The sequence below is a fragment of the Lissotriton helveticus genome, chromosome 4_1 (genome assembly GCF_964261635.1).
Source record: "Lissotriton helveticus chromosome 4_1, aLisHel1.1, whole genome shotgun sequence".
Taxonomy (NCBI): Eukaryota; Metazoa; Chordata; class Amphibia; order Caudata; family Salamandridae; genus Lissotriton; species Lissotriton helveticus.
In genome coordinates, this window is record NC_136063.1 from 100,426,935 (window position 1) to 100,454,202 (window position 27,268).

General features: G+C 46.0%; 1 protein-coding gene across 5 annotated transcripts in view; it reads right to left on the reverse strand.

The window, feature by feature from the left end:
* Positions 1-27,268, reverse strand: part of MROH1 (maestro heat like repeat family member 1) — a 2,054,050-nt gene that overhangs the window by 372,849 nt on the left and 1,653,933 nt on the right. For all 5 annotated transcript variants that reach the window (XM_078686516.1, XM_078686513.1, XM_078686514.1 and 2 more), the window contains 2 exons: positions 9,261-9,460; positions 5,165-5,302 (listed from right to left, as the gene is read on the reverse strand). In XM_078686516.1, coding sequence (XP_078542642.1) covers positions 5,165-5,302; positions 9,261-9,460 — 338 coding nt within the window. The remainder of the gene's footprint in view (positions 1-5,164; positions 5,303-9,260; positions 9,461-27,268) is intronic.

Consider the following 27,268-nt stretch of genomic DNA (forward strand, 5'->3'; position numbering starts at 1 on the left):
TGTGGTGAATGAGGTGGTGGATGTGGTAGATGAGGTGGTGGATGTGGTAGATGTGGTGGTGGTAGTGGTGGATGTGGTGGTGGAGGATGTGGTGGAGGATGTGGTGGAGGATGTGGTGGTGGAGGATGTGGTGGTGGAGGATGTGGTGGTGTTTGTGGATGTGGTGGTGGATGAGGTGGTGGTGGATGAGGTGGTGGTGGATGATGTGGTGGTGGATGTGGTGGTGGATGTGGTGGTGGATGTGGTGCTGGATGTGGTGCTGGATGATGTGGTGGTGGATGATGTGGTGGTGGATGATGTGGTGGTGGATGATGTGGTGGTGGATGATGTGGTGGTGGATGATGTGGTGGTGGATGATGTGGTGGTGGTAGTGGATGATGTGGTGGTGGTGGTGGATGATGTGGTGGTGGTGGTGGATGATGTGGTGGTGGTGGATGATGTGGTGGTGGTGGATGATGTGGTGGTGGTGGATGATGTGGTGGTGGTGGATGATGTGGTGGTGGATGATGTGGTGGTGGATTAGGTGGTGGTGGATGAGATGGTGGTGGATGTGGTGGTGGTAAATGAGGTGGTGGATGTGGTGGTGGTAAATGAGGTGGTGGATGTGGTTGTGGTGGTCTATGTGGTGGTAGATGTGGTGGTGGAGGATGTGGTGGAGGTGGTGGTGGTGGATGAGGTGGTGGTGGATGAGGTGGTGGTGGATGTGGTGGTGGATGAGGTGGTGGTGGTGGATGTGGTGGTGGATGCCATTTTAAGAAATACCGAGTCATAAAACGATAGACACACTCCACGCCAAGATAGAATCTATCACATAGAAAAAAATAAGGTACCATAACATAACGTACTGAAGAGTAACATAGCATAACACACTATAACATAAAACAACAATACATATCCTATAATGATATGTATCATTTTATGTTAAGAAAAATAATATCAGTTAACACAACGAAATGTAATGCAACGTAACGCAATGCAACATAACAGTGTAACATGATAATATTACACAAAATAACATATAACGTAAGAACGTAATACAAAACAATATAAAAAAATATAAGAAAACCTACTGTAACGTACCATGACAACATAACATAAAATAATATATAACATTAGAAGATAAGCAAAACATAACACAATGTTATATAATGTAACGCAACGTAACGTAGGTAGAATAACACAATATAACAATGTAACATGACAACATAACAGAATAGCACATAACATCACATTACGGAAAATAGTAACGTAACATTACATAACGTAACATGACCACATTACATAAAATAACACATGACAAGTACATATCATAAAATTGTAATACATAAGAGATCATCTCACAAAACAACACACTTGGGCATGAAGAGACATTGCACACATACCGTAGCACATCATTCAATATTTATTTATCTTGTGGTGTGGTTTCTGCGTGCAGGGCACACTGAAGAGGTTACTGTCTGAAACACCCTGAAAATAAATGAAACGGTCTATTTTCATTGTTACTATTAAGACCAGCCCTCCCCCTGCCCTGCTCGTCTCTCACCATCCTCAACAAGTCACCACTGCGCTCTCGGGGTTCTCACGTCTCCAATGGAAATTCCTCCCACGCCCTGCCTGCTTGCTGCTTCTGCTGAGATACACACCTCTGGCTTCGCAACCCTAACATATGTCTGTTAGGCAATTGGCGTCTAAAATACCACAAAGCGTTACACCGGACAAAGCCCACTAGCTCGCAGACAGTGTGTGCCCGTGGGCACAACGCCGAGGGAGGAGGTGTTTTAACACAACAAAGTTAAGAGTTAGCAATGGGGAGTATACGATGTAACTTTGCTGGATTTCCTTTTAAGTAAACAGACATCTCAGCTCAACATCAAGCACTTTAATAAAAAAAAAATTTAAATCCCATCACAAAAATGTGCGTTCGGTTTGCATTAAATTTGCCAAAGAAGTAACTTCATGAAGTTTGCCACGAAACTAAAATTCCTTCGCTGAATTCACATTAAAGTAAACAGAGCTCACCACTGATAATAAAATACATAAGGAAAGTGGAAAGCAAACAACGTGTCTCAAAGTAACAAGCATTGGGTAGGCTCACGCAGGAGTCTGAAAGCCCCGTCCTTTTCAGACTGGGGCGCGTGTTTTTCTTTCTCCCCTCTTCTCCATTGGCTGGAGGAGAGAAAGAAACGAAAAAAACACGCCCCTCAATCTGAAAAGGACGGGGCTTACATCGAAAACAGAACGTCACAGAGACCTCTTCTCCAATGGCTGGCCGACGTTTAGGAGTCCAGCCAATGGAGAAGAGGGCGGGCATTAACCTCGTTACTCTGAGACAAAGTCTCGCTGGCGAGACTGTGCATGTGCGCAGCCTACGCCAGTCTTGACCTAAAAATAATCGACAAATAAATCGAACATTGTATACACATTTAAAAAAAATCTTACAATGCCTGCATTGAAAGCCAGGAAAAACCTTATTGAAATAGTCCCTAAAAACCTGGAAGATGAGAAGCGTTCACAGAGGTCTAAGTGTGTTGAAATAAATGTCCAAAGAATTCCACAATGTTCTAGATGAGGGTTTCCATGGAGATTTCTGCAGCACTATGTTGTCTACCCCTCTGAGATTAACGCAGTTCAACCAATCTTTGTATGAGGCCTTATGCATGCCTTTCTAATTGTTAAGTACCATCTTAATTGCAGACGTGAAGAGCAAATCTAGAAGGGCTTTGTCTGTATCAGAACTTGTATCTATCGCCAAAAAGCCAGCACTCAGTGTTGCAAATTCTTTTTTCAACTTGCAATTGAATAATTTTGAAAGGAAGTCCCAAAATCTTGTCACTGCCTTACAGTGTAAAATAAGATGGGCTAGATCTCCTGTTTCTTCCGTACAGTTCCAGCACAACGGGTTGTTGCGAATATATAGAGTATAACCTAGCAGGTGTCCAAATAGCCACATTTTTGTTTGGGATAGTACTGGAGATATTTTATTACTTGTTGTGGAACTCCACACTTGTGGCCATATAGATTAGAGTATAGCAACTGAGGAATGTAGTTCCCATAAGGATTCCAGACTTTTATTTAGTTTGGAGGTTTTGGGGCGAAGAAGTTTGTAGATATGTGAAACTTGGTGACCCAGCTAGTTAATTTGTGCCACAAACATTGGTAAGGATGGTGAAGGGTTATGTAATTTTGCTTTGGATAATGCCGCTCTTACTTTAAAAAAATTATAAAATTCAATATTATTAAATTTGTATCTGGTTTGAAGTTCTGCAAACGCAACGGGATAAGAAGAGTGTTCTAACTGGTGAGGAAAAAAAGATTCCCTTATTAATCCAAGAATCAAAATTTAGACTTTTCCCCTTATACGAAACGCTACGGTTATGCCATAAAGATTCCAACTTAGAACCCTTAATACTTGACTCAAGCTTCTTATCGATCAGTAGTAAAGCCTGTTTCATATTTCTAATAATAGATTTACACCTATTAGGATAAAGATGACTAGATGTGAGCAGAACCAAGGGATTAATATTATCTTGGTTAATTGTTTTCAACTACTAGCCACACTGGAGTATAATGGGCCGGAGGTGAGATCCAGTAGGAGCCCTGTTTTGCCAGACAAGCGGATTGATATAATTTGTAATCAGGCAGGTTAACACCACCTAAAGATTTATCAAGCCTCAATTTTTTAATTCCAATTCGGGCCTTCTTAGCCTGCCATAAAAATTTGGTAAGGAGGATGTCTAGTTTACGGTGAAAGTCTTCAGTCAGGAGAAGCGGAAGCATATTTATACGATAATTAATCAGTGGCGTTATCATCATCGTTATGGTTTCTATTCTCCCCCACCAAGTGATGAATTTAGGTGACCAAGAATCCAAACCTTTTGCAACCTTTTCCAAAGTTAATTTCTCATTTTGGTGAAGTGTGTCAATTATATTGCAACCAGATTCGATTCCCAAGTACTTTATATACCCAGATTGCCATGCCAGACCTGTGTCCCCAAGAATTTCTTTGGTACAATGAACATCTAGGGATTTTACTTCCGATTTGTCTCTGTTGAGTTTGTATCATGAGTGTACAGAATATTTTCCAATCGTAGACATTAAGGCCTCGATTGAAGCACCCAGATTTTAGTTACTATTAAGATATCATCTGTGTAGGCTGCCAATTTAACATAAGTATTATTAAATCATACCCCCTTTATTTCTGTACTCAACTTAATAGCTTGAATTAAAGGTTCCATCGCTAACAAGAACAAGGACGGGGATAAGGGGTAGCCTTGTCTAGTGCTTTGCTGCAGGTTGAAAGGGTCCAAAATCGAACCATTGATCGCAATACGAGACGAGGACGCCAGATAAAGGCTCATCACCATATTTGTATAAGCTTCCCCCAAATTAAACGTATGCATACAATGTTTTAAAAAAGACCATTAGACCCTGTCAAAGGCCTTTTCTGTGACTAACGTGATTGCAATTGTTGGATCTTGTTTATACGCAGCATTCTTCAACGCCATACAACTTTTAAGAAAGCTGACTTGGGAATTACTTATCAACTGCGGGAGGACAGTATTAAGTCTAGTGGCTACAATTTTTGAATACATTTTACAATCATCATTGATAAGGGATACTGGCCTATAATTCTTTGGGAGAAGAGGATCTTTACCTTCTTTGGGTATGACTATTATGTTAGCCTCCGTCATGGAGTCCGTCGTACACCCAATACTAGCAAGATTATTAAAAACTCTCAACATAGTTGGCTGTAACTGAGCTGAAAAAGTTTTATAGAAAGTGGCTGTAAAGCCGTCAGGACCCGGAGCCTTATTATCTTTCAGGGCTTTGATCGAGTTCACCACCTCTAATAAACTTAATAAACTTATAGGTCTCATTTTAATTGCATAGTCTTACAATAGGGAAGCTTCATATTCATAAAACCCATTTGGCAGAAGTCATTAATCCGGTCCATATAAACATACACACCGAACAGTCTCACTACTTTTAGCACTTCTCTCACCATCCGACCTCTGAGGAGAAAGCTAGAGGATGTGCAGAATCATACATAATACAAGTTATGACAAAAGTCTAGTGGTTAAAAAGCTTCGAAAGTATTAAGAATAATCTGCCTATTAGCAAATGTTAGAAATTACATGTACAACTACTGAGTTTGATGTCATACCTTGCTAAGAAGGCTACTCCATCATGGTGAGTCTCCAAGCTCTTCATGAAGCTCCAACCACCATTTCTCTCCACCTCCTTTGTCACTGCACTGCTTCCTCCATGAGTCAGCATGGCCTTCAGGGTTTCAACTGCAGAACTGTGCAAAGATTGCTTTAACAGAGAGGGCATACTGGCACAATAAAATGCATTATGTTTTTTAAATAAGGTACTATTCAGCAAAATGTTTCCTTGCAAATCATATACAGACTTTCTTAACACAGCCTATGTACTCATTTATTACTGGAACTGTTGAGTTTCTTTACACTAGCTGTGTCCAGCTTTTTTGTGGCCATGTAGCAACTATGCAGCACTAAAGTACATCTTCTGGCAGAACATTGTTCATCTTGTGTTTATCCTTGAGGTTCGGACCATCTTTGCAAATTCCCAATAGACTGGGGCTCAGTTGATTTTACATAAAACTGGTACATAGTTACTTGTTTAAGACTTTAAAGACTATTCCCATAGTGGAGAACTAAGACTACAAACATGTAACATGTCTATTAGAGATAGATTTTATCTCCTTATGAAATGCCTCCCATTGTGATGAGTGTACTGTGGCATGCTGGACCCTAGTGTGTTCAGTTTTTGTGAGCTGTAATCCTTAGGACCATCTTCAGGCAGAACGAGTACAGATTTTGCAGTTTAGAGTCTCCCTGAGCTGAGAAAGGCTGATTCGTGTGGTGAGTGCTGACCTTACAGCTTACTTTATCTCTATTGTTCCACTTGATCAATGATGTTTGTTTTTTATCAAATCCAAGTTTCACCCAGGCATGAATTTGGTGCTACAATTCTGACAGGTCCTCTGCTCAATCCCAGGAGTTCCAATTCTCTACAATTCCTCATTTGAGTTATTTTATTGTTGGTTATGCATTCTACCAGGCAGGTGTGTGAAATCACAGCTCTCTTCACTGTGTTTCTCACAGGATAAAGTTGATCTTGAAGGCAAACACTTTCTCTTGAAAGTAGTAACAGGGATTTGAATGACTCAGCACAGACTGGATACCTGATCTCTCAATTACGCAGAAGGTGATGGGAGGAAATAGTCAAACAACTGGCAATTGCTTGGGGAGCATTCCAACCAATTATTTCTTGGCCAGTGTCCTGCTCTAGACAAAGGCCTGCCTTACCCAAATGAGTTCTGACCTTGCTACTCATAGGAATAGTCCACCCTCAACTGCCAGGCCTGGTTCCCACCAGAAAGTAACCTCAGACCAGTCTCGGCCCTGTTAGGCCTGGTATGTGGGGTATAGCATGGATTCTATGGCCCAGTGAGCAAGGGACAAGCATCTGGGCATACTCCTGGCCATTTAGTGCTTTATATCAATAACACAAAAGGTGATGGGAGGAATGTGTGCAAATAATCTAACTAGTGCCAACTGCTCGGTGTAGCATTCCAACCCATAATCTTTTGCAGACTGTTCCGCTCTAGACAAAGGTCCGCATTATGCAAATCAGAATTGACCCTGCTCCTCATGTGAACAGTCCATACTGAATGTCAATCGAGGCTCCCTCTAGAAGGGAACACAAGCAACCCCGGGCCATTTTCGGCCTTGTGGATTCCTTGCTCATGTGGGTCCCTTGCTCACTGTGCCATAAAATTCAATCTATACCTCAATGATGAGTATAACAAGGCTAAAATCGGTCTGGAGCTGCTTGCATTCCCTTCCGGAAGGGGCCTCGCCTTTCCCCGCTGGAGCGGTACATAGACTAATTTGCATATGGCTGGGTCTATTCTGAGGTGCCATGGTGGGCAAAAGAACGATGGGTTGGAATGCAACTACAAACGATTGCCAATGGTTAGATAAATTGCAAGCATTCCACCCATCACCTTTTGAGCATTTGAAGTAATGTCCTAATTCACAAAGGGTAGGTTCACATGTGGGGTACTTGCTCATTGTAGCACTGGAACCAAGATGCACTCAAATGAGGAGTCTCAATTAGGCTGAAACCGGTGTTGGTTTGCATGTTTTCCGGTTCAGAGAGGACCTGCCTTGGCAGTTCAGGGAAGAACGAAGACTGATCTGCATATGGCTGGGTTTAAACTGAGGTAGCATAGTGGACAAAAGAACGAGGAGTTAAAATGCTACCCGAGGAGTGGTTAGACAAATTGCTAGCATTACTTCCATCACATTCTGTATGTTGCCTGACCTCTTATTCATTAGGCCCACAGAAAGCAAGCATTTAGGGTGAACTACAAAAAAATACTAAATTAACCTGTGCTCAATCCTAAGGTAGGTTGGAGAAAAGCAGTCAGGCTTAACTAAGAGGCAATGTCTAAAAGCTTGTCTCCTTCCTGGTGAAGAATTGGCTTGGTAGTTTGGTCTGCCCTGTTCCCATGATGCACTGGGCCAGGGACAGACTAATTTACATATAGCCAGGTTCTGAGCTGGGATGGGGCAGTGAGCTAAATAACGGTGATGGATCAAGCCCTGATCTTTGGACTGGGTAAGAGTGGTCTGCTTAATTCAGACACTCTGTTCATCACCACCCCCTTTTCTGAATCGTTTTTGGCCACTATAGGTGTGGCAGGGTATACTCAGACATGAGTCCCTTGCTCACTGCTCCATCAGGATTCAAGCAAGCCGGGCCGACGACGCCTGAAATGGCAGAAACCGGTCCCTGGAAGCTTGTCTCCTTTCTGGTGAAGAATTGGCTTGGTAGTTTGGTCTGCCCTGTTCCCATGATGCACTGGGCCAGGGACAGACTAATTTGCATATAGCCAGGTTCTGAGCTGGGATGGGGCAGTGAGCTAAATAACGGTGATGGATCAAGCCCTGATCTTTGGACTGGGTAAGAGTGGTCTGCTTTATTCAGACACTCTGTTCATCACCACCCCCTTTTCTGAATCGTTTTTGGCCACTATAGGTGTGGCAGGGTATACTCAGACATGAGTCCCTTGCTCACTGCTCCATCAGGATTCAAGCAAGCCGGGCCGACGACGCCTGAAATGGCATAAACCGGTCCCCGGAAGCTTGTCTCCTTCCTGGTGAAGAATTGGCTTGGTAGTTTGGTCTGCCCTGTTCCCATGATGCACTGGGCCAGGGACAGACTAATTTGCATATAGCCAGGTTCTGAGCTGGGATGGGGCAGTGAGCTAAATAACGGTGATGGATCAAGCCCTGATCTTTGGACTGGGTAAGAGTGGTCTGCTTAATTCAGACACTCTGTTCATCACCACCCCCTTTTCTGAATCGTATATATAAAGTATTTATGCAGCACACAAACAGTATTACAGTAAAAACACAACAAAATAAAAACCCCAAACCAATTTAGAAAAATACTGTATTTGTCAATCAATAAATGAGACCAGAACACCAAAAGTCCAATCAGTAGAACCGGAGATATGCAATTTCTAATTACCTCTTTCTAAGCTTAGAATCGGAGCAGAACTGGAGATATGTAATTCCTAATGACCTCTTTATAAGCTTTGAAGGAAGCGAATTTTATAAAGCAGACAAAATCGCTAACGTTTTAACAAGGTTTTCGTTGAGGGTGGTGAACTGCTAAAAGGGTGTCAAGGAGATCACAACTAGAGCAGTTCAACAAAGGGTATGATGGACACTACAGCTAACTGGCAGTTTCCAATTCAGATAATTTGAAATCTGATACCAGGTTCTTTTTGCATTTCTCTGCATGGTTAAATATTTTTGTTGACCTTTTATGAGCCATGGCGCAGTATTAAAGTACTTACAACAAGTTATGGGTCACTCAAAGCAAGTCCAGTAAATCTCCAATTACACCAAATGAGGTTAAGTTATGAGGTCTTAATTTGTCGGAATCAACATGTTTATATATATATATATATAGATATATATATATAGATATATATATATATATATATATCTATATCTATATATATATATATATATATATATATATATATATAGAACCCATTCAGGAATTCCATCACAGTATTATATGAGAAGACCTTATACTGAAAACTTTAGTGGCCAATGTAAAATAATAGACAGGTGGCAAGTGCTTCTGGGAGTATTGCAACTGACGAAACTTGAAAGACCATTTACAACTGTCAGGTACTGCCCACAGTACTATACCTGCAGGGATCCAGGCTCCTAGGCACAGGGCCAGGGCTAGAAGTTTTCCTTTCTTTAGCATTGTTGAGGTTTTTGGGGAGCTGGACACCAATGGTGCAGCTAACACGCAACAGAAGGTTTACAAATAGCTGCTGGTAAAGGCTGAGTACAGCTGGGTTTGACTCCGGAACAGACAGGATCTCATGCAAAGCACATGTTGCCTGCAGACAAAAAAGAAAAAGGAAGCACAATAAGAGAGTGATGAAACACAGAAGATCCCTGCACTCCTATGTTAATGTCACATCATACTTCAAAAGATGTGCCACCAGTTTGTAATATTCCACAGAAATGTGATCCCAGAACAATATTCAACAAAGCAAAAAGCATTAGTAAGTAGCCTCTCATCAGTTTACCACATAGTTCATCATGAAACGTTCTGCCACTTTCTAAATCACATACATTTATTTTACATGGGAAACATTAAAAGCATAAGTAACAACTTCAGTGTGAAAAAGTTTATTAGCTTTGATAACTATTTTTCAGGTGGATACTTTATCTACCTGCATATTCCTGTAAAACAAACACAGACATCAGACTAGATCTGGAAACCTCAAAACTCTCAGGTTGGCGGTAGGGGGTGCTGGCTTCGGCTGATGTCAGAAGTGATGTCAGATGACATCCCCAAAGCCATATAGCATCCGTAGTCAGTTTCTGTTTATTTTTTCCCTGCCTTCCATGCGAGTGGACGAACTGACATCAATAGAACAGGGCAGTACCAAAATTCATAAATTGGGATCTTATTAACTTTCCCTATGGCGCATCCATCAAACAGGCTGCGGTATCTGCATGTAGAGTATCCACCAGAAAGATCGTTACCCCAGGTAACTTTTAATTCTGATGGATTTCTCTACTTGCAGATTCCTCACTGTAGGAGAGTAGGGTCTGCAATCCTATGATCACCCAGATTTTTGCTTTTTGCTGCACTGGTTTACGACTTTCCCTGGCTGTGGGCCTGCTAATCAGACCCACAGCCTCGCTGTTCTCTCTATCCAAATTGTACTCAGGTACAGAATTGGCACTGGGCCCTCTCCAAGTCCCTGTACCCAGGGCTGAGGTGTACCCAGAAGTCTCCCAGGGGCTGAAGCATGTATTGTGCCACCCCTGGGCTGACTAACTAAACTGACACAACTGGCTGCACGACAGCTGGGGCAAGGTGGTGTACTCACCCTTTGCTTTAGATATAGTATACCTATATCTAACCCTAAAATGGACACACAGATCTCCTATCAGTCACTCCTATGGCAGGCCTTAACAATCCTGGAGGCAGAGTGCTTGGAATCGTGTGAGATGGTGCTCTGGCATGAGCTGAGCCTGTCTGCGGCTTTCGGGATCCATCCCTTAGCCGTTAGCCGTTTCCATGATATCGCATACCATATACTCTTAAGTGCATTATAATCCTCGCGGTTATATGCCAACTCTGGTATCGCTTTCTCAAAACATGTCGAGTAAGGTGTCATACGAATTGGAATACTAACCCCCTCGCCAATTCTGGCGACGGGGTTAGCATTCCACCCTTCTAGAGGGACACGACATGTATGTAACCTGTAACCCCGGTTAAAGTCAAACAGAGCCTCAGCTCCACAAAATGGATGCTGCCACCGAGACACAAGTCTGCCCTCCTGCTGCTGGGAGTCCTCCCAGAGCAGGAGATAAGGACAAAGGGTTTCCTGCCAGGGGCGGTGCCAGCACCGTCCCAGACAGGGTTTTGTGTATTCCAGGTAGGCAGGGCTGCAGAGGAAGGTGACTGCAAGTGGCACCCCGGTGCTCACTGTGCATAGGCCGGCTGAAACCAGTTCCAGGGGCACTCCAGCCCCTGGCCTGGGGAAAGCCCGCCAAAGGAGAGGGGTGTAACCACCCCCCTCCTGGTCCCACCCATAGGGCAGTCCTTAGTCGCGTGCCAGCCCCCTTTTCCCAGATAAAGGTAGGAGCAGGCCCCCTTCCAAATTAGATCATCTTTGGAATCAAGACACAACTTTCTGCGAAAGGACTTCAAGATTTCCTTCTTCAAGATTCTCCCTTGTGGCTAAGGAGTAGTCACCCTGCATCCGCAGGCACCATCAAGAACACTGCGGTCTGCTGCGAGTCCTTCCTCAGGAATCCGACTGCCCAGCTCGACAAGACCTGGCTTCCCTGGCACCTCCGACCTCTACTCACCTCTACAGCCAAGCTGAGAACCGTGAGTGCGACGAGACCTCAAGGGACCGACTATTGCCAAGACTGCACGACTTCTTCACAGCAAGCCCGCCGAGTAATCTCCTGGCGAGTGCTTTGGGGTCCGAGAAGCCCCAACCCTGAGCAGCTCCAGCACCGAAGAGCAGCCCCCCAGCATCTCCACGATCGGCGTGGGGCCCTTCTGCTTTTTGCTGCTCACCGCGTTGTTTGGCTACTAGCCCGCTGGCTTGTGGCCTTCTGAACGACGGCGACGACATCACTGCTGCTGGTCTGGTTGCTCCAGACTGGCTCTTGCTCCCTTCCAGAAGAGGAGCACCTCGGACCCTCCTGGTCCACTCAAGACGCCATTTTGAGTCCACCGCGTGGGCTTGAATTAGCCAAGGCTTTGTTGCCCAATCCTGGGTACTTCGACGCCGACAGCTCCATCCATCGTGGGACAGCTCGCCTCTCCATCCTGGTCGCCGACAACGCCTCCTGGTCCGTGAGATCTGCAGAGCCCAGCGTCGCCCACTCACCTAGTCGAGGTGACTACCATCCGGTGCCCTCCTGGTGCCCACTGACTACTGGCTAGTAGTCACGAACTTGGTCCCCTCTGCTTTCAGGTGTCATCCTTCTTCCAGATCCAGGCTTGGATCACTTCGAACTCTCTTCACTGGTCGCCTGCCAGCATCTTTCTTCCAGGCTCCTGGTTCGTCAACGAGGACTCCCGACGTCTTTTGAGACATATGCAGCTGCAGCCCCTGGGCTAGGTAACTTCGGCATTTCGGTGCCCCAGCATAGCCTCACTATCCAAGGGTCAGGATCCACTTTCGTTTTCTCCCTACCAGGTCGGGTTCGCCCGTGAACACTAACTTTAACTTTACTAGCTATCATAGACTTTGTCCCGCATCCCGCGTGAGAGTGCACACTCTGCACCCGAGTCCCCTGGGCCTCCTAGAAGTAATCTAACGATTCTATAGTCAAGTCCTAGCGATTCCAAAGCCTATTAGTACTGTACTTACCTGCTAGTAATTTCGCATTCCACTTTTAGAGTATATGGTTTTTCGTGCCCCTCGGGCATTTGTATATACTGTGCTAACTTAAGTATTTTCGTAAGAGTTTTGTTGTGTGCCTAGCACCCTGTCCTCATAAAGAGTACCGGGTTGTTGTGATTCTAATAAATACACTGTTTATTTTCATAACACTTGTGTGGTGTCCTTTCACTGGGTGTTCAAGGGGTAATGTGATGGTAAAACAGCTGGCTTAACACGCCCTCTAGAGTCTTAGCTTTAGACTGCTCGTATCCATGCTACTAGGATAGCTGGTCTATAAGGTTGACTTACAACCAATCATCAATAAGGGTTGTTTGGACTGATATATAGTGATCACTAGAATAGTGAGCACTGCACATCAGGCCAACTTCTCACACTCACCAGTAGAACAGATTACAGAGCAAGACCCTACACTTTTTGGAAGGTTGATGGATGGTTAGACAAGTAAGTCCCACAGAACAGCTCTGGCATAGTGCCCATCCCTACGTACCACAGAATCCAGGCAGTAGTGCTTGGCAACGGTGTGCAGGGATGCCCATGTTGCTACCTTGCAGATGTCTGCAATGGTTACCCCCTTGGGAAGGGCAAACGTTGTGGATTTGTCCCTGGTGGAATGAGCTCTAAGTCCCTTTGGTGGGTACTTCTTGGCTAGAATGGTGCAGTTTTTAATCCATAAAATGTTCCATCTGGGAGAGCATCCTCTTTTGCACCACCTTACCCTTCTTGGCTCCGCAGTAACCAACAAACAGCTACTTATCTATTGATATATACTGCTGGTACAGTTGAGCTAGTAGTTGACCGCTCGCCTAGGATTCAACTGATCAAACTGCTCCGCCTCTATAGTGGACTGGGGTGGGGGATAAAAGGTCAAAGGGTAACGGACTGAGCTAGGTGGAAGACTATCAATATTTAACAGGAAAGCAGACCTGGTTGGCAACATCGATTTGTTGGAATAGAAAGAGGTAAAAGAAGGGTGGGAGCTAAGAGCTTGTTACTCGCTCACCCTTCTGGCTAAGCAGATAGCCACAAAAAAAACCTGTTTTGAACAACAACTGTAGTGTAGTTCCTATATTCCCAATAGGCTCTACGCATTGGAATAATATAAAATATAGTTTAGACGTATGATGAGGTCGACTAGGTCTCTATCGAATATATTAGACTTAATTGTGAGTGCCAGCTAGCTCAGAGGTCACTAGAAACTTTCTCGAATTCACAAGAAGGGATTAGTTTCTGACAACCGCATAAACATGACAACTTTGTTTCCCAAGAATAAGAAATCAATCTCTAGAGTCGCGGAAACAATAGAGGGCTATTTCATTCAGTCAATCGTGCATGCTTCGTTTCACCAGAGGTGCAGAGAAATAGAGAGACGGGTGTTTTCAATAAAAGGTATTTATTGAACAGTCTTCTTTCTCAAGCATAAGAAATGAACTGCTACAATCGTACTACTGGTTGCAAAGTATAATGCGTACAGTACGAAGTGTATTATAAAATATTACTGTAAAAGCATGGTATGGTTTCTAAGCCACATAAAATAACATAAAATACATACATTAATAAATAAAGACTAAAAGTACTCAACTGGTGCTTCTAAAATACGCCTACCCCGGTGTACCTAACCTAAGTCTAGTACAAGGGAAGAAGTAAGCGAGGTGTAGCTTAAGTTTAGTATTCTTTGACAAGAATCTCTCCAAGAATTCTCTAAGGGTCTAATCAGCTCCGTACCTTGGTTTAGAATGAAGGAGGACTTGTATCTCTCTCTCTCTCAGAACTCGATTTCCCAGCAACCCACAAGGGTAGCCTGGAAACACTGGAGCTGGATTTCTAGGCAAGAGAAAAGACAGCGTCTCTGTCAGTGCATCTGCTGGAGGGTCAGCTTCCTTCAGCACTTGCTTCGCCTCCAAACCACTGTGTGTTTGCCTGGGCAAATGTGGGCATATTTATACCTTGAAGGTGCCGAGTTGGACGTAAGGTTGGACATAATAACGTCATCAAAGACTCAGTTCTTTGAAAACTTCTTGAGTTCTTGGATAAATCAATATTCAAGCAAGGGGAAGTCCCTGACTGCTGAAGGCGGGTTTTTCCAAGAAATCGTTGTGGATTCTCGTAACTAGTGGAAGTAGCCATGCCGTATTTGGACTGCATAGGCTAAGTCTAAATATGGTTATGATTTCTATGCCTATATAAGGGTAGGGTGATATATACCTATATATGGGCATGAATCTGGAAAATTACACTAGGGTCCTAGATTCATATACAAAACAACATCCTTAAGGGACATCTATGCAGGGGCTCAAACTGAGTCCCCGTCAAAAACATCAGCACTAGATTAGGGTCCCACTGGGGCACAACAAAACAAGTCTCACAGGGCAAGAGAAAGTACATAATGCAGGTCCTGAGACAGTTAGGCCTGGAAGGGGTCCACATTTATGTCCACACACCAAAGTTGTTTCCATCTGATCGAGTAAGCAGATATGGTGGAGAGGAAATAGGCGGACCATATGACTTCCACTACCTCTGGTGGCAGTTGAAAATAACTCAGTTATCTCTGTTCAATAACCCTGCATGTAGGTGGAGTCCATGGAAATTGGGGTCTAGCACCATTTGCCCAGACTGGGAAAGAAGGTCTATCCTGTATGGGTATGCAGCGGGGAACACATGGAGAAGTGTGGAACGTCCACATACCACACACTCTTTGGCCAATCCGGGGCGATGAGAATAACTGGGGTCCGTTCTTGCCGAATCTTCCTCAGTACTAGAGGAATCAACGGTATCAGGGGCTTAGGGGTTAAAGAGGGAACATACAATGCCGCTGAAAGTTCACCTTAACTGAAATATCTCCTATGACTGTCAACGGACACTGGAGGGAGCAGAACTGCCAGCCCTGAGCAATTTGCAAGGAGGTGTAGAAGTCCACCTGAGTAGTGCCCCACAGACCAAAGATTTCCTGGATCACTTCTGGTAGTAGACACCATACATGGTCGGCAAAATAACTTCGGCACCGGCTGTTAGCTTGAATACCAGAGAATCCGCTAGGTGATTGGCGGTGAGCCATTTCCCTTTTTATAAGACCACAGTCTCAAAGTTTCCAGGCAAAGTAGGTAAGACCCTACTCGCTTGTTAATTTACCACATCACTGTTGTGTTGCCAATCAAGAACTGGATTAACTAACCTTGAATAGAGGGGAGGAAGTTATTGAACAACAGCCGAATCAGCCACAGTTCCAACAGGTTGATGTGAAGAATCTGTTCTTCTGGAGACCAAAGGCCTCTGCTCTCCAGGCGTCTGTCACTACCAAAGTCATTGCCAGAGGAGAAGTGAATGCCATCCTAGAACTTAGGTAAGCCTAATTCCCCCACCAAGCCACTTCTTCTGCAGCACAAGGGGACAATCCTACAGACTTCACACGCACTGTACCCACTGCCTGTGAAGTCACCACTGCAGAGCACTCATATGCCAACATACGTGCGTGACTCACAAGTTAATACTTGTGTAACGATATATCTGTAAGAGGCATTAGTTAGTGATAGATTCCTTACCTTAGAATATTTCCAGGTGTCAGACTGGATCCGAAAAGCTTTCGTCAGCAGTACCCCTGCGTGCCGATAGGCATCGTCGTACGGCTCCGCATGCGTCGGAGTCGTGTTCGCTGAGATGACATCACTGGAGCTACTTAGACGCACCCACGAGCGCTGACGTCAGCTCTGTACACAACTTTCCGCAACAAGATTGCGGAGCTATGTAAGATACTGATCAGTACGCAGAAAAGGGAGGATGGCTGGGGCGGTAACGAATCTATCACAAACTAATGTCTCTTACAGATATATCGTTACACAATTAGTAACCTGTGCATCTGAAAGACATGTTAGTAACAGATTGCTTACCTTAGAATAGATACCTTGTCTGTGAACAAGATTACACCTGAAAGTCACGGAGAACAGAACGGCCAAAGAAGCAGTCCCGCCGGACCTGACTGTCAAGGCAATAAAGCTTTGTAAAAGTGTGCAGCAAAGCCCACGTGGCAGCCTGACAGATGTCTTGCAGGGGAACACCACGTCCCAGTCCTGTAGTAGCTGCAGTCGCCCTGGTTGAATGGGCATGCAGTCCCTCCGGAGGTTCCTTTTTAGCCATAGAATAACAGGCCTTGATACGGAAGACGACCAAGCGGGAGATCGTCCTCTTGTGAACAGTCCGGCATCTTGGCACCTGCGTAGCCAACAAAGAGCTGGTCATCCACCCGGAATGCTTGTGTGCGATTCCAGTCAAAGGAGAGCACACGTTTTGAGTACAGACGGTGGAGCCTCTCTTCCTCTCTGGAAGGATGCGGAGGCGTAAAGAAAGTGGGCAAGGTGATAGTCTGCCCGATGTGGAAGGCAGTGACAACATTTGGCAAGAAGGAAGGACGAGTGCAAAGCACAACCTTGTCCAGATGCACCAACAGAAAAGGAGGCTTACAAGAAAGAGCCTAAAGCTCACTCACTCTCCTGGCAGAGGTGATAGCCACCAGGAAGGCAGTTTTCAAAGTCCGAAGACGTAAAGGACAATTGTGAAGCGGCTCAAAGTGAGCGCGCATGAGATAAGCCAAAACAAGATTCAAGTCCCACTGAGGCATTATAAAAGGAACAGGAGGGAACATATGCTTAATGCCTTTTAAGAATCTCTGTACAACAGGGTACTTGAAAAGAGAAGGCTGGTCTGGAAGCCTCAGAAAGGCTGAAATGGCCAAAAGATAGCCCTTGATAGTGCCCAGAGCAGAGCCCTGCCGGGCCAGAGAAAGAAGGAACAAAAGGACCTCAGAAAGAGGGACAGAAAGGGGATCCACAGTTTTGGCTGTGCACCATGCCACAAATTTTTTCCATCTACAGGCGTATACCAATTTAGTGGAGGGACGCCTGGCTTCCAGAATGACATCACAGACTTCGGGAGGCAAGTCAAATCGAATCAACTGTCGCCACTCAATCTCCACGTATATAGGTGGAGGCTGGACAGGTTCGGGTGGAGAACCGTCCCCTGCTGTTGCGGCAGATGATCCTCCCGCAGAGTGAGGTTCCGTGAATCCTGAACCCGTTTCATAAAGGTCATGGTTTCGTTACGAATTTGGTATTAGCGAACCGTAACCAGTTAGTACGGCAAGCATGAGTGTTTGTCACGCTACACCAATGGATTCACTACGTATTTAGGGATTCGTTCAGAACCCCTGGGTTCCATTTTGTGTATGGCAGCCATTTTGTGGTTGCCCTCACGTAGGCCGATGAGAAAGGCCGAACGAGTCTTTAGCACACGTACACTTTAGCTGACTTCTGAATGACCTGAACGAACGGACCCTCTTGACTGAAGCCAAACCTGTTAGGCCAGTTCCTTTCCCAGTAGCTGATCAAGATTGAGAATCAAGGCACAGGACATCATAAACCTTTATTACACACAACTATGTCTTATCTTACCCACACCTGTCTCTGCTCCTTTCTTTATGGCCTGTTTACGATGGGGATGTGCCCGTTTTTATTATGGGTTCGTTCGACCTGTCTGATGAAGAATGTTGGGTTTGACCAATGATCGATCATGGGCTGGGCTGACCCAGAGACCCCAGAAGGAACTGTCCTAGAAGAGCTTGAACCTGATCAGGTTGAGTTTCTTGAGACAGGGGGACCTTCCAGGGCAAACTTGAGGCAGGCCCAATTAGACTGCCCCTCTCTTGAACCCCTCAGACAGCAGGCTGCTGCTGAGGCTGCAGGGAATGCTACAGGTGCCCATAAGGTATATTGGGAAGATAGACTCCTATACTCTGAGGCAAGAGACCCCAAACCTGGTGCTACCAGGAGGCTGGTCATCCCCTTGTCTCTTAGAGGTTTCCTACTCACCTTAGCCCATGAAATTCCCCTTGCAGGTCACTTAGGCCAGAACAAGACTTGGGCCAGGCTTGCCCCACACTTTCACTGGCCTCATATGTCTGAAGACACTAAAGAGTTTTGTCGCTCATGTGTCACCTGTCAAGCCAGGGGCAAATCAGGTGGCACAACAAAGGCCCCCCTTATACCACTACCTGTGGCGGGGTACCCTTTGAAAGAGTGGGGATTGACATTGTTGGACCAATGGACCCCCCAACAGCATCTGGGCACCGATTTATACTGGTGATAGTGGATCATGCCACCAGGTATCCAGAAGCTATTCCCCTTAGGACCACTACAGCTCCTGTTGTGGCCAGGGCCCTGCCTGGAGTTTTCTCCAGAGTGGGGTTTCCTAAGGAGGTTGTCTCTGACAGAGGTGCAAACTTCATGTCAGGATACTTGACTGCAATGTGGAAGGAGTGTGGTGTGAACTACAAGTTCACCACACCCTATCACCCACAATGCAATGGGCTTGTTGAGAGATTCAACAAGACCCTCAAAGGGATGATAAAAGGGTTACCTGAAAAGCTTAGGCGAAGATGGGACATCCTTTTACCCTGCCTCCTGTTTGCTTACAGAGAGGTCCCACAGAAGGGGGTTGGCTACAGCCCTTTTGAGCTTCTGTTTGGGCATCCTGTGAGAGGACCCCTATGTCTGGTGAAGGAAGGATGGGAGTTACTCTCAAAAATCCTAAACTTGCCATAGTGGACTATGTACTTGGTCTCCGCTCCAGGATGGCAGAGTACATGGAGAAGGCATCTAAAAACCTTGAGGCCAACCAAGAACTTCAAAAAGCTTGGCATGACCAAAAGGCTGTCCTAACTGTGTATCATGCAGGACAGAAGGTGTGGGTGTTGGAGCCAGTGACCCCAGCAGCTCTCCAAGACAAATGGTCTGGACCCCATACCATCATTGAGCAAAAGGGAGAGGTCACCTAATTGGACATGGGAACTCCCAGGAGCCCCCACAGGGTGCTTCATGTAAACAGGCTCAAAGCATTTGTCAACAGGGAGGACATGGGCTTGCTCATGGCCACAGATGAGGGGCAGGAGGAAGAGAGGGACCCTCTCCCAGACCTGCTCACTCAGAACCCTGATGATGGGTCAGTAGATGGTGTAGTCTTTCCTGACAGCCTCTCTGCTCATCAACAAGAGGATTGTAAACAGGTTCTTCAATCCTTCAGGCAAATGTTTTCACTGACCCCCAGTCAGACAAACTTGTGCACCCATGAGGTGGACACTGGTGACAGTCTGCCTGTCAAGAGTAAAATCTACAGGCAACCTGACCACGTCAGGGACTGCATCAAGAAAGAAGTCCAAAAGATGTTGGAATTGGGAGTCATTGAACCCTCAGAGAGCCCTTGGGCTAGTCCTGTAGTTCTAGTGCCTAAACCTCACAACCAGGATGGTAAGAGAGAGATGAGGTTTTGTGTAGACTACAGGGGTCTCAATGCTGTCACTAAGACAGATGCCCATCCAATACCTAGGGCAGATGAACTGATAGACAAGTTGGCTTCTGCAACTTTCTTAAGTACATTTGACCTAACAGCTGGTTATTGGCAGATCAGGTTAGCTGAGGATGCCAAGGCCAAAACAGCATTTTCTACCCCAGGAGGTCATTACCAATTTGTGGTGATGCCCTTTGGTTTGAAAAATGCACCTGCCACTTTTCAAAGATTGGTGAACCTTTGAAAAGTTCTCACTGGGTTGGATGAATTTTGTGCAGCATATCTAGATGATATTGCTGTCTTTAGCTCCAACTGGGAGGATCACCTGATCCACCTGAGGAAAGTTTTGGAGGCCCTGCAAAAGCCAGGCCTCACTATCAAGGCTACTAAGTGCCAAATAGGGCAGAGTCAGGGTGTGTACCTGGGCCACCTTGTGGGTGGAGGCCAGGTTCAACCATTGGAGAGCAAGATACAGGCCATAAAGGACTGGGGTCCTCCAACCACCCAGACACAGGTCAGAGCTTTCTTGGGCCTGTCTGGTTACTATAGGACGTTTGTCAAAAATTATGGGTCCATTGTGACACCACTTAATGACCTGACAAGCAACAAAATGCCAAAGAAAGTTCAGGGGACAGTTAGCTGTCAAAAGGCATTTGTTGACCTAAAGCAGGCCATGTGTACTGCACCTATTCTCAAGAGTCCTGACTACTCCAAAACCTTCATTGTCCAAACAGATGCATCTGAGTTGGGTGTGGGAGCTGTTCTATCTCAACTGAATATTGATGGTCATGACCAGCCCATTGCTTTTATATGCAGAAGGCTGACCCCTAGAGAGAAACGTTGGTCAGCTATTGAGAGGGAGGCCTTTGCTGTGGTTTGGGCCCTGAAGTAGTTGAGGCCATACTTGTTTGGAACTCACTTCGAGATTCAGACCGACCATAAGCCCCGCTTATGGCTAAATCAGATTAAGGGTGAAAACCCCAAACTTCTTAGGTGGTTCATTTCCATACAGGGGATGGACTTTACAGTGGAGCACAGACCAGGGACTGACCATGGCAATGCAGATGGTCTCTCCAGGTATTTCCACTTAGAGCAGGAAGACTCACCTGGTCAAGGTTAGTTTAATGTCCCTAAGTTTGGGGGGAGGTTATGTAGGAGAGGGGGGTCACCAATCCTATGGTCACCCCATATTTTTGCTTTTTGCTTCACTGGTTTACGGCTTTCCCTGGCTGTGGGCCTGCTAATCAGACCCACAGCCTAGCTGTTCTCTCTCTAAATTGACAACCATGTACTTTAGGTGCATTTACCAATTGGTACTGGGCCACCTTATCAGTCCCTGTACAGTATACCTTAGGTATCCAGGGCATAGGTGTACCCAGGGCCTACCAGGGGCTGAAGCATGTATTATGCCGCCCCTGGCTGGCCATCTAAAACTGACATAACTGGCTGCACGACAGCTGGGGCAAGGTGGTGTAATCACCCTTTGCTGTAGATATAGTATACCTATATCTAACCCTAAAATAGACACTTATCCTCCTATCAGTCACTCCTATGGCAGGCCTTAACAATACTGAAGGCAGAATGCTTGGAATTATGTGAGATGGTGCTCTGGCATGAGCTGAGCCCGTCTGCAGCCTGCGGAACCAAGTCCTAATAGCTGTTCCATGATAACGCTATACCATATACTCAAGTGCATTATCGACCTCGCGGTTGAATGCTAACTCTGGTATAACATTATCAAAACATGTTGAGTAAGGTGTCATACGAATTGGAATACTACCCCCTCGCCAATTCTGGCGACGGGGGTAGCATTCCACCCTTCTAGAGGGACACGACATGTATGTAACTGTGAACCCCGGTTAAAGTTAACTCGAGCCTTGGCATCACAAAATGGATGCTGCCACCACAGACACAAGTCTGACCTCCTGCTGCTGGGAGTCCTTCCAGCGAGGGCGGCTTGGACAAAGGGTTTCCTGCCTTGGGAGGTGCTAGCACCACCCCAGACAGGATTTTGTGTATTGGGTAGGATAGGCTTGAAAGGAATGAGACATGCCTGGGGCACACAAGGTGCCCTGTGCATACACCGGTTCAAACCAGTTGCTGGGGCACTCCAGCCCCAGCTCTGGCGGGAAACAGAACAAAGGATAGGGGGTGTAACCACCCCCCTTCCTGGTCCCACCCAGGGGAGGGACCTAGTCAGTAGTGCAGCCCCATTTAGCAGGATAAAGGTAGGAGCTGGTCCCATTCCAAATTTCGATTAATCCCGAACTACTCTACAAGAAGAAACTCTGGACTTAGACGTTCTGCTCCACAGAAGACTGAATAAATCTCCCTTGTGGGCAAGGAGTGTTCACCCTGCATCTGCAGGCACCATCAAGCGTCCAGCGGCTTCACTTTGTCATCTTCCCTCGAGGATCCAGACTTCAGAGCCCGACAAGACCCGGATTCCCAGACCTCTCCGACCTCAACTCACATCTGCAGCAAAGCTGAGACCCGTGGGTGCGACGGGACACGTGGGACCGGCCATCTTGAACGAACCTGCACTTTGCTTACAGCACGACTCCCGAGGTAAACTCAACCAAGTGCTTTGGGGACTGGGAAGCCCCAGGCCCGAGCAGCCCCTGCACCGAAGATCAACCCTCCAGCATCCACGAGATCTGCGTGGGGCTCTTCTCCTTGTTTACTGCTCGACGCGCTGTCTGGTCACTTGCCGGCTGGCTAGTGGCCTCCTAGACGACGAACCTTTGAATCTTTGCTGCTGGTCTGGTTGCTCCAGACTGGCCCTTGCTCCCTTCCAAAAGAGGGGCACCCCGGACTCTCCTAGTCCGCACCAGACGCTTTCTCCACTCATCGCGTGGGACGCCGATTCCGGATCCAACACCGCCGACAGTGAGAGCCTGCGTGGGACAGCTCGTGCCTCCATCCTGGTCGTCGAAGACACCTCCTGGTCCACGTGGCTGCAGAATCAAGCGTCCACTCTTCACCTGATCGCGACGTCGACATCTGGTTCCTTCCTGGTTCCACTCCAGTCACTGGCTAGTGACTGTGAACATTGTCCCCTCTGCTTTCAGGTCTCCTTATTCACCGATCCACCCTTGGATCGCACCGGACATCTTCCTCCTGGTCGCCTGCAGCATATTTTCTTTCAGGCTCCATAGACTTCAACGCGAGAACCCGACGCACTTTGACACCTGTGCACCCGCAGTCCGTGGGTGAGGTAACAAGAGCATTTCGGTGCTCAAGGGTAGTTTAACTGTCCTAGTGTCCAGTTCCACAGTCATTTTAGTCCTAACTAGTCAGGATTGTCCGTACTCACCTTTAACTTGAACTGTACTGTCCATAGACGTTGTTACGCATCTCGCGTGTGAGTTCACACTCTGCACACGCGTCCCGTGGGCCTCCTATTACTTACCTAAGGTGAAGATAGCGTAGTCCTAGCGAACCTCCAGCCTCTGGACAGCTCCATTTCTTTTATCGACTCTCACATTCCACTTACTTAGTATATGGTTTGTCGTGCCTGTAAGGCACCATTGTAATTTTGTGCAACTTGTCGTATTTTTCTTAAGAGATTGTCATGTGCTTAGCCCTCTGACCTCATAAAGAGTTCAGAGGTGTTGTTATTAATAAATATACTGTTTATTTTCATAACAACCTGTGTGGTGTCCTTTCATCTGGTATTCAAGGGGTTATATGGTGGTAAAACAGCTGGCTTCACATGCCAAAAGAGTTTAGCCTAAGACTGCTTTGTCCATGCTACCATTAGGATAGCTGGTCTATAAGGTTGACTTACAACCAATCACCATAAGGGTTGTTTGGACTGATACAAGGTGATCACTAGAACTAGTGAACATCATATATCAGGCCAACTTTTCACAGCGAGGTTCCCCGCTTTCCGACGGCTACAAAGGACTGCTGCCCCGACTGTCGCCCTGTCTTGGAGCCTTTTATGATTTGTAGAGCGAGACGATAGACGGGTCTTCTGGCGACGTCATCGATGCTTCAGTTAAGTATGAGTGGAGCGTCTCCCAGTCCTTAGTTTTTGGGTATCCCTTGGGATCTTTGATTTGGAACTTGCAAGCTCCAAAGCCGAGGGACTTGTGTATTCACGAGACTATCGTATTCGATACTCTCTTGAAGTTTGAAGCTAGACTAGAGAGCGAAGATGCCTGGTCTTAGCAGACTTGGAAGAATATTTTGTTGTGGTTGTAATAGGGATTCCCGATTGGAGGACTCGTGTCCGGTTCCTCCGGTTGGAACTCCGACTTATGAGCTCTATTCTAAACACGGCTTGGGCCCCATTACGTTTAATGAAGTATGGATTCGTTACACTAAAAAGGATGGTGTCCTCAAATGGCCCCAATATGGTAGTTTTGACACTGAAGTTTTAGATAATCTAGAGGTTAGACTTTTTAAGAAGAAAGCCCGGCCGGCGATGTTGGACTCTTTCCGCCTATGGCGAAAGGGAGCCAAACAGAAAGAAATTAAATTAGCGAAGAAGAATAAAAGAGAAAAGAGTATCTCGATAATGCAAGCTGCTATACAGTTTAAAGATAACGAAGAAGAACAAGCGAGTGAGCAGTTGCACAGGCAACGTAAAATGGCGCTTGATAAATGCTATCCAGTTTTGCCGCCTCTTCAGCAAGATGCGATGAAGGACCTTGTGAAAGATCCTTTGATGTTACATTTGTTGACCTCGCCACCCCCTTATGCGCAGAGTGCTACAGCACCTCCGCAACCTTTAGTTGCGCAACCTCCGGTTGCTTTGCCTCTTGCTATTGCACAACCGCCAGCTCCTCTTCAGTTGGCTCCTACTCCTCTGGTGCAGCCTTCTCAAGGGCCGCCGACTTTGCTACCTGCTCCGTCTTTAATTCCTACGACTTTTCCGGCTGTTCTCGCTGCTTCCTCTGCTACTGCCCCTACATTAGCTTCTTCTCAGTCCGCTTTATCTCCTGTCCTGTCAACTTCTCCTTCTGTTCGACAGAGAATGACAGATACTGTTTCTAGTCTTTTGACTCCTTTCTTTGGGTCATTGAGTACGACCCCCGTTTCAGAGCGTAAGCAGTTGCATAGCCAAATACCTGGTCCCACGGAGAGGACGGTATTAGATCATTTAGCGCGTAAATGGGTTACTGATTCTGCAAGATACGAGCTAGAGTCTGTTATGGATGTCTTCCACCAATGGGAAGCACCGAAGCAGAGATATGTTTTTGACAAAATGTGTGTTTTCCTTTGTGAAGAATGGGAAGATAGTGATCTGGGACAAACTCCGCCTGAGTTGTTCCATGTACAGTCCGAATTTGCGAAAGGCACGATTGTGGGTCTCGACGTCGAAAGAGCGGTAGCGACACTGCTTTCGTTCAGGAGCGAGTCTCCTTCTCGGTCGTTGTTTGAGCCTGACCCTTCTGTTAGGAGGAAAGTGAGACAGTACCCTATGAGAGAAGTTCCTCCTGTATGGAAGGAAGCAGTCCAGGCTGATGCCGCTCATAACATTGATGCCGTACCGGCCCATTTTCAACGTGTTTCGGTGCATGTTCCGAGGAAACGAGCTGAAGTCTTGGCTCTTAAGCAGACTTTGCCCGACCCCCGTAAAAATCCTGCAGGGTATTATAAGGAATTATCACAGACTGCAGACTCATGTGTTATGAATCTAGCCGATATAGACATGTTGTTTGGAAATGTGGTCCCACAACCTTTATGGGGATTGATTCGTCATACTGATCATGCGCCGGAGTTAGGTGATACATGGGTTAATATTGGTGCTGCGGATGGCCGACAAGTTGGTGGTGCTAAACCTGAGCCTTTAGTTGCAGACCTCCCTGGTAGGATCATCACTTACATGAAAACTTTAATGCCTGCTATGCGAGTAAATTGGGACAAATTGTCTGCGTGTAAGCAGAAGAAAGATGAAAATGTATCTGATTTCTTCACTAGGTTTGAAGAAACGTTCCTTGACCATAGTGGTCAAGACATGAGTACCGAGGGGGGTCAACGGTTGTTTGTTGATAAGTTTGAGCATAATTTACTTTCCGAGCTATGTACCAAGTTAAAGGATTCAGAGAGTTCTTGGGCTCTTTCCTCGTCGGCACAGATATTAGATACTGCACAATACTACGAAAATAGGGATAAGGATGAGAAGGATAGAGCAGACAAGAAGACTAAAGATTTGAAGACGAAGGTTCTTTTACAGCAAGCGTACCCGCCTCGTAATAACCAACGTGATTATCAGCAACCTCAGCAGTTTCAGCGAAACTCGCAAAGGTTCGAGCCTTCTCAACCGCGTTTCCCTGTAGGCCCTAATCGATGCGCATATTGCAAAGAAGAGGGTCATTTTAAAAATAGTTGCCCTGTTTTGTTACAGCGTATGAATGGTGTTTCTGGTGCAAGAGGTCGGGGTTTTCAGCAAGCTTCTAGAGGTAGGGGACGTGGAGGGTTCCCCCAGAACACGCGTTCCTTTCCTCCACAAAATTCAATGAATTGCTTTGATCAGCAGAATAATGCGTCTGGTAGGACGACTCAGTACTATGCTGACAACTACTATGTCGAAGTTGAGAATATGGATGGTAATGATTGCTAGGACAGCCACGGACAAAGATTTCGACTCCTTTGTCTCTTTCTGTTGGACCTCGTGAATTCGAAGCACCCCTTATTCTGACGACAGGTTGTGGTGAGAACTTGTTGGGATTGGATCTGTTGAAAAGATTGTATGCGACATTGTATTGTTCTCCTTCGGGAGTGCAACTTACATTGGGTAAGAAAGTGATCTCTCCGATGTATTTGTCGAAGGATCAACTTCCGACAGAATTGTCTTCTCTTCCTAATAATGTGGGTCTTTTGGAGATACCGCCATATGTTGTGACGCTGAAAGCGAACGTTAAAATGCCACGTATTCCCCAATATAGGATCTCTAGTGATGGTGAAAGAGTGTTGCTAGCGATTATCCATGATCTAATTGAGAAAGACGTGATTGAAGAGACGAGAGGTAATGTGTGCAATAGTCCTGTTTTGCCTGTCTTGAAACGCACTGACTCTTCTCAGCCACCCGTTTACAGGTTTGTGATCGATCTCCGCGAGGTGAATAAGATAGTAGTTCCACAATTTCCTGTTGTTCCAGATATCACTGCCTTATTGACCATGATTCCAGCTTCGGCCACTTGGTTCTCAGTGATTGATTTGAAGAATGCTTTCTTCAGCATCCCGATTGCCGAGGAGAGTAGGGATATCTTTGGCTTCTCTTTAGGAGGCCGAAGCTTCCGGTTTAAGAGAGCTCTTCAAGGCTATTGCGAAAGTCCTTCTATATATAGTCAAGCTCTGAAAACACAGCTTGATACGATTGTCTTACCTGATGGTGCTGCTCTTCTTCAGTACGTTGACGATTTGTTAGTCGCTGCCGATAGTGAGGATATATGTAAAGAAGCTACTTTGTCGTTGTTGCGT